The sequence below is a fragment of the Chiloscyllium plagiosum genome, chromosome 18 (genome assembly GCF_004010195.1).
Source record: "Chiloscyllium plagiosum isolate BGI_BamShark_2017 chromosome 18, ASM401019v2, whole genome shotgun sequence".
Taxonomy (NCBI): domain Eukaryota; kingdom Metazoa; phylum Chordata; class Chondrichthyes; order Orectolobiformes; family Hemiscylliidae; genus Chiloscyllium; species Chiloscyllium plagiosum.
In genome coordinates, this window is record NC_057727.1 from 14,923,726 (window position 1) to 14,937,042 (window position 13,317).

Here is a 13,317-nt window from a genome sequence, read left to right on the forward strand (position 1 = left end):
CTAGTTCCAAACTTCCAGCTCAGCACTGTCCCCATGATTTGTCCTACCTGCCTATCTTCTTTTCCACCTATCCTCTCCACCCTCCTCCCTGACCTATCACCTTCATCCCCTCCCCTGCTCACCTATTGTACTCTATGCTACTTTCTCCCCACCCCCCCCCTCCTCTAGCTTACCTCTCCACGCTTCAGGCTCTCTGCCTTTATTCCTGATGAAGGGCTTTTGCCTGAAACATCGATTTTACTGCTCCTCGGATGCTGCCTGAACTGCTGTGCTCTTCCAGCACCACTAATCCAGAATCTGGTTTCCAACATCTGCAGTCATTATTTTTACCACTGTAACTTATTTGTTAAAGTGATTTCAGATTCACTCTAAATTTACTACATGCCTGTATCATAAATGTAAAGCTCATTTGTTAACCATAAAAAACATTATTGAAAGATGGAAGGAAAAAGTATAACAGTTGAACTTGCTCAGAAGAAAACAGCAAGCTGGAGTCATCAAACACAAGATTAAATGGAGAAAGGAAGGTTTTAGAGTGAAATGGAGAAAAGAAATGGAGAAAATTAACAGAGCACACCCCTATGCAATTAATGACAAATATGAGCTAATCGAAAGATAAATGAAACAATCTCTGGGATTGAAGCTAACTGCATATTTTAAAGGAATGATCCTTTATGAAACTCCGTGTTAAACAATTCCTGTTTGGTAATATCATGTAATGTAACATCATGGCTGAGCACCATGCCTGAAAGTTTGTGGGTGATATTGTTAAGTAGAAGAGTCTGCATACACTGGAGTTTAGAAGAATGAAAGGTACTCTTAGAATCTCTACAGTGTGGAAACAGGCCTTTTGGCCCAACAAGTCCACACCGACCCTTCGAAGAGTAACCCACACAGATCCATTCTCCTTCCTTATTATTCTACACTTCCTGCACTATGCACCTAGTCTATACATTCCTGAACACTATGGGCAATTTAGCTTGGTCAATTCGCCCAGCCTGCACATCTTTGGACTGTGGGAGGAAATCGGAGCACCTGGAGAAAACCCAGGCAGACATGAGGAGAATGTGCAAACTCCACACAGACAGTCGTCCGAGGCTGGAATTGAACCTGGTTCCTGGTACTGTGAGGCAGCAGTGCTAATAACTGAGCCACCATGCCACCCATTGTTGAAATGCATAAAGTCTACAGAGCTTTTTACAGAATAGTTGCTCACAGTCTCCTTGCCCTGGCAATTGAGACTGGAAACAAAAGGTAAAGTTAGACAATTTCTACTTTACATGCTAATACCACAGTGATTTCTTAATATTTGCCTTGTATGGATGACAGCGTGACAAAGACATGCATTCAACTATGACTTTCAAATACATGTGAAGATTTGAGAACATTTCAATGAAGTCATGAAATCTGAGATTAGCTAAATTTGCCTTCAGGCTGGGTACGATAAAATAATTTTCAACACATAAACAATAAGAAACAATGCATTAATTTCAACTACTCAGGCAAGACACTTGAAAACATGCTCCTATACAGACTGCTAGTGAGAGTAAGTGTTTACCTGAAAACAGCAGAGAACAGTGTAGAGGTAGTGAAAAGCAAGGATGCTGTTGTTGACGGCCATCAGCCCGAAAAGCCAGGTGGCACTAACAATTAGTAGCAGAATGAAGGCGCTTCGAATTGTAGTACTGGAGAGACAGAGAGAACCATAGAATAACCTACACGTGCCAGTGCAGGGGTACAGCACAGGATGTTGGCAGTTACAGCATACTCACCAATGTTTAAGGCAAAAACGTGCTAGTGAGGAACAATGGGGAAGGGCTCAGTAGAGGAGAAAGGAGCTAACTGTTTTCAACAGAGTCATGGTAACTCGACAAATGTAGTCCTGCTGGTTAGATAAAGCTGTCAGGACAGACATGTGAATTTAACAGCAGTTTATGAAAAAATCACATTTATTACAATTAAAGATGAATGTTGTAATTTGGTAAAGGTAAGGATAAGGTAGAAGTCTCCTAACTCGGAATTTAAGGGTTTAACTACTAGGCATGTTTGACACTGGAAGGTCTCTCTCATCTCAGTGTGGGTAGCTGTTCCAATTCCTGCATTGTGACAGGGGTGTTGGATGGAGTGTCATGAGGCACGGTACATTTTACCTGGTGTCTATGCAAATGAAGTTACATCATGAGAAATGTGCTGATCATAGACTTGGAAAATTACATAGGCCAAATTAATCTAACATCCTGGTGAGAGAGCACTGTCTGCTGCTAAGACAACAATGTGGGGAAAAAGAAGACGACACAGGAAAAAACGTTATTTTGGGGACAAAGGGTAATGAAGGAGAGATCCTGGGGGTAATGGTATTTACTCACAGAGAACTGATAGGATCGAAGTTAGTGTAGGGCCCAGGTTTAATCCCAGCATCCCAATTCCTCACACGTCGTTTGGTAGCCCTAAGCACGTAAATAAAAATAAGGCCTGGACAGACATCAGAGAACACCCATTTTTCTAGAGGTATTTGCAGCGGGACCAGCGTTCAAGCAGAAACAAGATAAATTACATACTGTGACTAGAAAGAGGTGAACTATCACAGAATTGAAATTTAAGAATTCTAGAGAAATTTGCTCAACAATGTCATATTAAAATTTGTTGTTAAAGTAAAGGACATTTTAAAACACGGCTTTCTATATGGAAACTCTAGGTACAAAATGTAATTATTATATTCACTCCGCGAACTAAGTTTTTCAATTATTGCATTCCTATTTTTTCTTCTCACAGTTACAACATCTTTATCTATCATATGGCAATAACAATTCACCAGAGGAAATTAACACTAATTGTGTCAGCTTATATTTCTTTTAATTCCTATCTTTATTGCTTTGCCCTCCAGTCTTTACAACAGGGGGGTCAATCATGGCATGTACAATCAACAGCCCAGTCAAATTGAAGTGAAGATCCAGCAAAAAATACTTAAAGTTAAAAACATTTGAAAACTGAAATGGTGAGATCATCTTGTGGATAGTCACTATGCTTTGAAACCAGTTAGCAATAGTGACATCTCCAACACTGTTTACTTCTGATGCTGGCAGTAAGAAGTATGAACATGTTAAATTGCTGCTAATGATATTCAGGTCTAAAAACTGGTGAACAACATGACAGCAGTAGACAAGACAAAGTTGGGATTGGGTGCACATTTTTTTTCAAAGAATGCTGAATGCTTCATTGATGAAATGGTTCCTTGGAGCAAACAACATTGAAGGGAGATTTGATAGAAATGTATACAGTTGGCAGGTTTTGATAAGATAAACAAAGAAAACCTTCCCTGTAGTTGACAGTACAAGGTCAATGGGAGCACATACATGAGAGGTTTGTGAGGAAGAACACTTTGGTGCAGCAAGTGTTAATGACCTGGAATTTCCTGCCCTACAAGGGGAGTGGAAGAGAATTTGATGAATAATTTCAAAAGGAAATTGGGTGGGCATTTAAGGGACTTGCAGGGTCACAAGAATATAGGAGGGGAAACAGAATCAAAAACAGAAATTGCTGGAGAAATTCAGGAGGTCTGGCAGCATCTGAAAAGAAACGGGTCACTGGACCCAAAACATTAACTCTGTTTTCTCTCCACAGGTGCTGCCAGACCTGCTGTTCCACCAATTTCTGTTTTTGTTTCTGATTTACAGCATCTGCAGTTCTTTTAATTTGTATTTAGAGAAAACAATGATCGGATTCCTATAGAGATAGTATAGTCATAGTGTGAAGAATAGCTTCCCTCTCTGCTGTAATAACTAAATCTCCAGCCATTTGGAGATGTGGTAAAAATATTAAAAAGCAGATAATGTACATTATAGTCAATACTGCAGCAATTTTGAAAAAAATAGAAAATTAAGAATGAGCCATAATTTCCTCCTTTAATTAACATAAACACAACTACACAAATAGTAATCCTCACTGATCGTGCAGCCCTTTTGTGGAAAATAGGGTGTCAATAGAAAACCTTAAAGCCTCAATGAAAAATCAATTATAACCATATCGTAATTGGACATTAATACTAAAAGACAATGTAGTTATGCTGCTGTATAATGGTTTACAAGATAGGTTCGTAAGTATCAAGGGGACCAACGATTAGGGAGAAAAAGCAGGAGAATGGGGATGAGAAACCTATCAGCCATGATTGAATAGTGGAGCAGATTCGATGGGCTGAATGGCCTAATTTCTGCTCCTCTGTCTTACAGTCTTAAGTGCTTTTAAGTGTTTGCTTGGAATTTCTTGGTTAGTAAAAATTATACAACTTCCTGATATCAGTCTGTATTGATGTGCTTGGGGAACATAACAGACGATTTACAGAATTTCTGGCTTTTGAACAGGCAGGTGGTAAGGGCAAATTTAGCAAAACAGAGTTTTATGTAGTACTGCTTTTTACTACCTGATGGCGCTACTACATTGTATCAACCTGAGCAAGATCATTCATGATCTCGTCATGAAAGTAGCACTGCAGAACACACCTCTGAGGTTGTTTATTATTCCTCATCATTTTTCCCTTTCTACTCCTTAAGAGAACAAGTCTGTGTCAACAGTATTTCATCTTAAGTGCCCTGTTGAGCAGATTTGTTTTTTGTTCACAGGCGTCATATGAGCATTCCCATTAGTTTGTACATCTCTTACAGGTGAGGGTATGAATAGTTCATTTATCACCGATGAACTTAGTATTAAATACAATCCTAAAGACCCAAAACATTGAACCAGAATGAATCTAAATATAGACAGATTTGAGTTCTGTGGGTGCTGGACCACAGAGGTCACCACACCAGTAATATCAAGTAAGGGGATACAATTTATATTGCTCATAATGATACAGATAACTAAGTTTAAAGATACATTTATTTGGCAGTTTATGGTGAGAAATAATTTTCCCCACCTTACTTCCAATGTAACTGATGCCTTGTTGCTGAAGAGTACTTCCAATTTTAATTGCTTCAGTCAGTTGTAAAATTGCAGACTTAATTTATGACCATAGGGAATGATTGCTGAATATTTGTTTTCCTCTTTGATCATTACTTTATGCATTTGTTGAAATTCCTGATGAGCTGTTTCTGACATCTGTGCATTTACATTTTCAATTTTTTAAATGAAAAATAAATATGCAACAGTGATTAGGAAAGGGGAAACAAAACAGAGTCTGTGGCAGAAACTAATGATATAAACTTATTTTCATTTGATTTGCAAGAAAAGGTCATTTGCTGATCTTTACATTATTTATTTCCCCAAGGAATCTAAAAGTTACTTCAATACGAGACTACTAGAAAGCAATCCATATGTTTTCCAATCACACCATTATCTTGTGCTGGAAAGTACATTACTGATGAAGTTTGTAATCCTGGAAATATCAACACCTGTATATGTTCAAGGCAGAAGGTCTGATTAAATAGCCCACTTACTTCATCATACTATAAAACTCAAAACAATAAATACGTATCAACTTGAGAAAACAATAGAAATATCTGTAGTAAATCTGAAAAGGTTACTGAAATATCACTAACTGATTTTATATTACTGCATTTATTTTACTACTCACAGAATTGATCTTTTCTTGGCTTCCTTCTGCGTTGGGGCACAGGACATTCTTGCTACCAACAATGAGATCACAATGTTCATCTAAAAGCAACAAATACCTAAATGAAACTTTAAATAAAGCTTCAGCTTCAGAAAGCAGTCAAAGTAACCATTTGTTGAGATGTAGAAAATGGCAACAGCAGAACATAACATTTATATTAAGTTATGAAAACGATAATCTCATGGCAGAATAAATTAAAATTAGTTTTAAGAATTAACTGAAGCCAAAGAAAGGAAGAAAATAGAATTTCTTTTCATTCAGAAATAATACACAAATTCAATTAAATTCTTAAAAGATGCCTTGATGTTAAGGGCAATTCTTTTCCCCTGTTGAACTCAGTTCTTTTGACAATATTTGGACTAAGGCTGCAAAAAAATCAGGAGCAGAGTGGCTGTGAAAGAACTCAAACTGAGCTTCAATGAGGAGGCTATTGCTCTGCAAGCAATGTTGACCAAACATTATCCCATTTTACTGAAGGTTGAGAGCAGACGCTGGGATGGTTACTTGCTGGAGATCTGTCCTTCTTTTTGTCAACAAGACATACCTGGACAGTTTTGCATACTGTTGTGTTATTGCCAGTGTTGTAGCTGTACTACAACATCTTAGCTAGGGGTATGGCTAGTTCTAGTGCAAAAATGTTCAGAATTTCTGCTAGAACATTATCAGGGCCTGCAGTCTTTGCTATATCCAGAACATTCAGCTATTGCTTGATATCATGTGGAGATAACTGAACTGGTTGATGACTGACATCTGTGATGTTGAGGACCTCAGGAAGAGGCCATTCACTTGGCACTTCCAACTGGAGATAGTTACAAGCGTTCAGCCTTGTCTTTTATACTGATGCACTGGGTTCCCCATCACTGTGGATGGGGACATTTAGTGCTTCCTCCTGTGGTCATTCATTTAATTGTCTATCTACATACAGAACTGAATGAAATTTGATTTGATCCACTGGTCGTGAATTGTTTAGCTCGATCCATCAGATATTGCGTCTGCTGTTTAGCATGCATATGGTGTCTTGTAGTAGCTTCACCAGTTTGGCACCTCTTTTATTAGGTACATGTGGTGCTACTGCTGCCAGGTTCTCCTCCATTCTTCGTTGAACTAAGGTTGATCCCCTGGCTTAATGTTAATGGTAGACAGAAGGATATGCTAGATCATGAGGTTATAGGTTGTAGTTAAATACAACTCTTCTATTGTTGATGGTCTACACAAATCTTCAACCACAGGTTTGAGTGGTTATATTTGTATTGAATAAAATATATAACAATATAGCGCAGAACAGGCCCTACGGCCCTCGATGTTGCACCGACCTGTGAACTATTCTCAGCTCGTCCCCCTACACTATCCCAAAATCATCCATGTGCTTATCTAAGGTTTGTTTAAATCTCCGTAATGTGGCTGAGTTGACTACATTAGCAGATAGGGCATTCCATGTCCTTACCACTCTCTTCGTAAAGAACCTGCCTCTGACATATGTCTTAAATCTATCACCACTCAATTTGTAGTTATGCCCCCTTGTACACGCTGAAGTAATCATTCTCGGAAAAAGACTTTCACAGTCTACCCTATCTAATCCTCTGATCACCTTGTATGTCTCTATCAAATCCCCTTTTAGCCTTCTTCTTGCCAATGAGAATAGGTTCAAGTCTCTCAGCCTTTCCTCAGAAGACCTTCCCTCCAGACCAGGCAACATCCTGGTAAATCTCCTCTGCACCTTTTCCAATGCTTCCACATCCTTCCTGAAATATGGGGACCAGAACTGTACACAATATTCCAAGTGTGGCTGCACCAGCGTTTCGTATAGTTGCAGCATGATATTGCGGCTCGGTAACTCAATCCCTCTAATAATGAAACCTAACACACCGTATGCCTTCTTAACAGCACTATCCACCTGGGTGGCAACTTTCAGGGATCTATGTACATGGACTCCAAGATCCCTCTGCACATCCACAAGAATCTTTCCATTGGCCCAGTACTCTGCCTTCCTGTTATTCTTCCCAAAGTGCATCACCTCACATTTAACTGCATTGAACTCCATTTGCCACCTCTCAGCCCAATTCTGCAGTTTATCCAAGTCCCTCTGCAACCTGTAACACTCTTCCACACTGTCCACTACTCCACCGACTTTAGTGTCATCTGCAAATTTACTAATCCACCCACCTATGCCTGCGTCTAAATCATTTATAAGTCCCAAGACAGAACCTTGTGGCACACCACTAGTAGCCGGACTCCAGGCTGAATATTTTCCATCAACCACCACTTGCTGCCTTCTTTCAGAAAGCCAGCTTCTAATCCAAATTGCTAACTCACCCTCAATTCCATGCCTCTGCATTTTCTCCATCACTTTCTTAAAATCAGAGCACCAGGAGGAAACTCACAACGACACAGGGAGAACGTGCAAACTCCACTCAGTCTGTCACCCAGGGCTGGAATTGAACCTGGGTCCGTAGTAGCATGAGGCAGTTGTGCTAACCACTGAGTCACCATAAGGGCTTTTGCCCGAAACGTCGATTTCGAAGCTCCTCGGATGCTGCCTGAATTGCTGTGCTCTTCCAGCACCACTGATCCAGAATTTGGTTTCCAGCATCTGCAGTCATTGTTTTTACCTCTATTTTCTCCATCAGCCTACCATGTGGAACCTTATCAAAGGCTTTACTGAAGTCCATGTATACCACGTCAACTGCCCTACCCTCATCTACATGCTTGGTCACGCTCTCAAAAAAACTCAATGAGGTTTGTGAGACACGACCTGCCCTTGACAAAACCATGTTGACTATCTGAAATCAAATTGTTGTTTGCTAGATGATTATAAATCTTATCTCTTATAATCCTTTCCAAAACCTTTCCTACAACAGAAGTATCCAATGCAACACATTGTACTGTCAAATCACAGTACAGTACCCTCAGTGTGAAGACTGAAATTTTGTCTCCAAGGATGATGTAGTTGTCATTTCTTCCAATATTGGCATTGTCAGAATCATCTGTGACAGGTAGATTGGTGACGCGACGTCAATTATGTTTTGCGCTCTTGTTGATTCACTCACCATTAGCTGCAGGCCCAATGTGACAGGTCTCAATTTAGTTAACTCCAACAGTAGTGATGCTAGAGCACTGAAGTCCCCCAGATGGAGTAGCACTAATTCAACAGCTGAGACTCATGCCTTGAGATTTCAAGGGTGCCTGGAGTAATGAGGACAATTCCCTCTTGACTGCACACCACTGTGCTGACACGTTTGGTAGATTTGCCTGAGGGTGGACAAGGCATAACTGGGGACAATGACAGAGGAGTCTGGGACACCATTGCAAGACTTACTCAAAGTGTACGAATATGAGAGGACGTTGCTAATTAGGTCTGTGGTACAGCTTTGAATGTGTGTTGCTGGAAAAGCGCAGCAGGTCAGGTAGCATCCAACGGGATAACAGGAAAATCGACGTCATTCCTGAAGAAGGGCTTATGCCTGAAACGTTGATTCTCCTGTTCCTTGGATGCTGCCTGACCTGCTGCGCTTTTCCAGCAACACATTTTCAGCTCTGATCTCCAGCATCTGCAGTCCTCACTTTCTCCTGTGGTACAGCTTTCCCAATTTTAGATCAAGCTCTTAGATGATAGTATGGAGGACTTTGTAAACTTGACTGGCAGGGTGAACCAGTGTAGTTTCTGGTCAATGCTGGGTATTGACTTTTCCATAAGGCCAAGAAAGAATGAATGCAAACAAGAGAGATCAGCAAGTAGCAGAAGTTAAGACAATAATGAGACAGAGTGAAGCAAAACATTAATGGAAAATGAAGCAAGATATGTCAGAATTATAAACTTACCATTTATGGAAGGCACAAAGCTCTGAGTACTTATTTTGAAATAAAAGGAATAATATTTACCACAATAACAACAGCAATTGGTCCAGCAAAGCTCCAGATCAGCTTATCATGAACAGAGATCCAGCAGAAATCAGGATTTCCATAACCTTCTGGGTCCAAACCAACTGCAAGACCTGGAAAACATATTGGTTGATTGAGAAATGGAAAATACAAATTAAATCTTCACAGACAAAGTTGACTAGAACATTGTCTTTTGAAAATAAATTAAAACCAGACCCAATGCTGTTGTTTAGTTTCTAGCCACTAGCAGGCACATAAGAACAAGTTGTCTCCCCTTTCATCTAGAGGATGAGATGTATCCTCTGAGCTGTGAGGAGAAGTGACTTTGAAATGGAGAAACGAAGGAGAAAAATGGGGAAAGGTGGGCCTGTTTCCGAAGTGAAATTAGAATCATTAATCCAATCATATGCAGAATTCCCAGTGTTAGCGCTGCCCATGGCTGAAATTAATATAAAATGGCTGAGGAAGAATTTTAGCTGAAACAGCAGCTTGCATAGTCTGCTGTTTCAAATCAAATTATAAGTTAGAGTAATTAGATGCCTTCATACTGGGAGAAAATTCACGGTAACACACAGAGTCCTGTGAAATGTATAAAATAGACTTTGTCACACAGAAGAAAATGCAGCTTTTTGCAGAGAGACAGTTTGATAAGGAACATTCTTGTGAAACTCTGAGAAAAGCTGCCTCTTCAGGCTGGTCCAAAGTTTGGTAATGATTATGAGATGGAAGGGATGGGTCTGAGCCACATCAGTTAAGACCCTGAGGTAATTGTAACTGCAGGAGATATTAAAATTGAGTTTTAAGTATATTGACATTAAGGGATTTAACTGCCTTTCCATGGATACTCAGTCTGGGGCAGAGAAGCCCCCTTGCTATGAGCAGGGAAGTACTGAGGTGACAAAATGGCTCAGTAGTTAGTACTGCTGCCTCATAGTACTAGGGTTCTGGGTTCAATTCCACCCTCGGCCAACTGTCTGTGTGGAGTTTGCACATTCTCCCCGTATCTGTGGGGTTTCCTCTGAGTGCTCCAGTTTCCTCCCACAAACCAAAGATGTGCAGGTTAGGTAGATTGGCCATATTCAATTATCCATAGTGTCCAGGGATGTGTAGGTTAGGTTGACTAACCATGGGAAATGCAGGGTTACTGGGACTGGGGGGGTGGGATGCTCTTCAGAAGGTTGGTATGGACTTGATGGGCTGAATGGCCCGCTTCCACACTGTAGGGATTATATGATATTGAATAACCTACGCAGGAGCTAAAGCCTGAAATGTGGTTGGTTAAGGTGTATTGTGAAGGCCCAAGGATAAGTGATAAGAGGGGCTGGTAAACATGAGACCATGGAGAGACCTATAACTGTTCATCAACTGATCACACAGTCATATGATTAACCTGAGTGGATATGTATGAAATTAAATAATAAGATGATTGATTTGTAACAGCCAAAGGTAGGCTAAAAGCAATTGTACAGAAAATGGATGTTTCCCTTTGCTCAGTGGAGAAGCTTCTGAAGAGGCTTTCTTCCCATTGGTATAAAATAATATAGCCCATTGATCATGAAGTGCTGTCAAGTGATTCATTTAGTCATTCCGCTCCAAGATCAGATGCTGAGAGAGCCAAATTACCTTGCTCTAAAGTTGCATTGGGAACATTAAAATTCCCAAAGGATAAACCTTGGATTTCCGAATTTAGAGAAACCTGGTTTATGTAAAGCCTTGCAATGCAGGGCCACAAGCTCAAATACGATGCATGCTTTGAAGATATGACAAGTTAGAGATGATGCTCAAAATGACAAAACTATCTTTAGTAATGAAGGAGTTCAATATTTTGACAGTTGCCCTCTGAGGATTGAAAAGAAGGAGCACTAATGAGTTGGAAAACAAACAGGTGAAGTGGGGAAAATTCAGGTGCTTGGTTCAATTTTAATCTCATGAGAAAAACAAGAAAACATAACGTTGCACCAGTTGAGTAGCACATAATTACTTGACTCAAACATAAAGCGACAGGATAAGTTCTAAAGAACTTAAAAACTTGCTGTGCCCACTGATGGGTTTTGTCAGTTCTCTTCCATGCCTTGAGATGTATTACCTTTCTATTTGTACTCCTAAGCAAAAGGGGAAGGGATAAAAGATGGACATAAAACTGACTATGGGGTCACTGAGAAAAAATGATGACTACAGTTAAAAATACATTAGTTATAAGATATATTTGTGGCAAAAAATGTAGAATTTCCTCCCTAATGGCATTGTGGATCAACCTACAGCATGTGGATGGCAGCGGTTCAAGAAGTCAACTCACCACTAGTTTCTCAAGGGCAATAAGGGATGATCAATAAATGCTGGCCAGCCAGAGATGCCCATGTCCCACAAATAACCCATCATTACATATATTATTAATGCAAACCTGTGATGATGGCAGGAACCCCCCAACCAATGGCATAGTAGAACCGCATAGCACCATAGTTGATGTTCCGAGCTTCAGTTTGCATCCGGTAGATGTGAAGTCCCTCCACAAAGATCCAAGCAAAGGTTGCCATGAAAAAGTAGTGCAGCAAAATGGCAATCACTGTGCAGAGAAACTGTGGGGAAGAAATTCTGATCCAGTATTAAAGCATAACATATAGTTCAATGATTTTTTAAACCAATATGAATTAATAAAGAAGAACTATACTTTATATGATTTGCATTATTCATGAACATAAAACTCGCAGGAGTACTTTTTAAAAAAACACTCAGAGGATGGCAGTTCTCATTGGATTGGACTTCTGTCTTTGGATCTTGAACCCAGGGAAAGGCCTGCCAGTGGCCTCATCATGTTTGCTTGGTATTTGGTTCACTGAGCCTCCCCTAGAAGAGACAGTACACTGCATGCCACCTGGCTGATGAGACACCCAATACCTCAACAGTACATCCATTCACTATTTCTGAGAATAAATATTCCAATTACACAGGGTAAATGTCTAGCCATTTGTAGAAAGCAATGATTCAATTTTGTGGAGCTCTCCTCACTCTCAGAAATTGCTCATGAGAACATGAGACACCATCATTGCTCAGATGAATTGCTGGTCTGTTACTTTGTGCCTGCATATCTTTATCTCTGTTAACTCTTGCCCAGCTATTTATGTTACTTTTGCATCTTCCAGACAGTATGGTCTTAATTTCTAGACAAGCATTACATTTGCAATCCTCGACAGACAGCAGAGAGTCAGAGTCATACAGCATGGAACCAGGTCTTTCAGTTCAACTAGTCCACGCCGACTGTTTACCCAAATTAAACTAGTTCCATTTGCCTGCATTTGGCCCATATCCCTCCATACCTTTCATATTCATGTACTTATCCAAATGTCTTTTAAATATTATAACTGTACCTGCATTCATCACTTCTCTGGCAGTTCATTCCACACATGAATCGCTCGTTACGTAAAAATGTTGTCTCTCATGTCCTTTTTAAATCTTTCTTCTGCCACCTTAAAAATATGCCCCTTAATTTTTCCCATCCTAGGGAAAAGACCCTTGCTGTTCACATTATCTATGCCCTTCATGATTTTATCAACCTCCGACCCTCCAGCGAGAAAGATCCCAACCCATTTTTATAAACTCAAATGCTCCATTTCTGACAACATGTTGGTAAATCTTTTCGGAAACTTCTCCAATTTAATCATATTCTTCCTACAACAGGGCAACCAGAACTGTACACAGTACTCCAGAAGAGGCCTCACTAATGTTCCGTACAACTTCAACAAGATATCCCAACTCCGACACTCAAAGGTCTGAGCAATAAAGGCAAATATACTAAACATCTTATTAACCAACAAAAACAAACAGAATTTGTTGGA

The 13,317-nt window shown here is 40.0% G+C and overlaps 1 protein-coding gene across 1 annotated transcript in view; it reads right to left on the reverse strand.

The window, feature by feature from the left end:
- Positions 1–13,317, reverse strand: part of LOC122559246 (cadherin EGF LAG seven-pass G-type receptor 3-like) — a 62,227-nt gene that overhangs the window by 37,796 nt on the left and 11,114 nt on the right. Inside the window, exons 3-7 of the mRNA XM_043708628.1 lie at positions 11,886–12,060; positions 9,485–9,597; positions 5,567–5,646; positions 2,367–2,447; positions 1,559–1,685 (exon numbers count right to left, since the gene is read on the reverse strand). Of these exons, the coding sequence (XP_043564563.1) occupies positions 1,559–1,685; positions 2,367–2,447; positions 5,567–5,646; positions 9,485–9,597; positions 11,886–12,060 (576 nt within the window). The remainder of the gene's footprint in view (positions 1–1,558; positions 1,686–2,366; positions 2,448–5,566; positions 5,647–9,484; positions 9,598–11,885; positions 12,061–13,317) is intronic.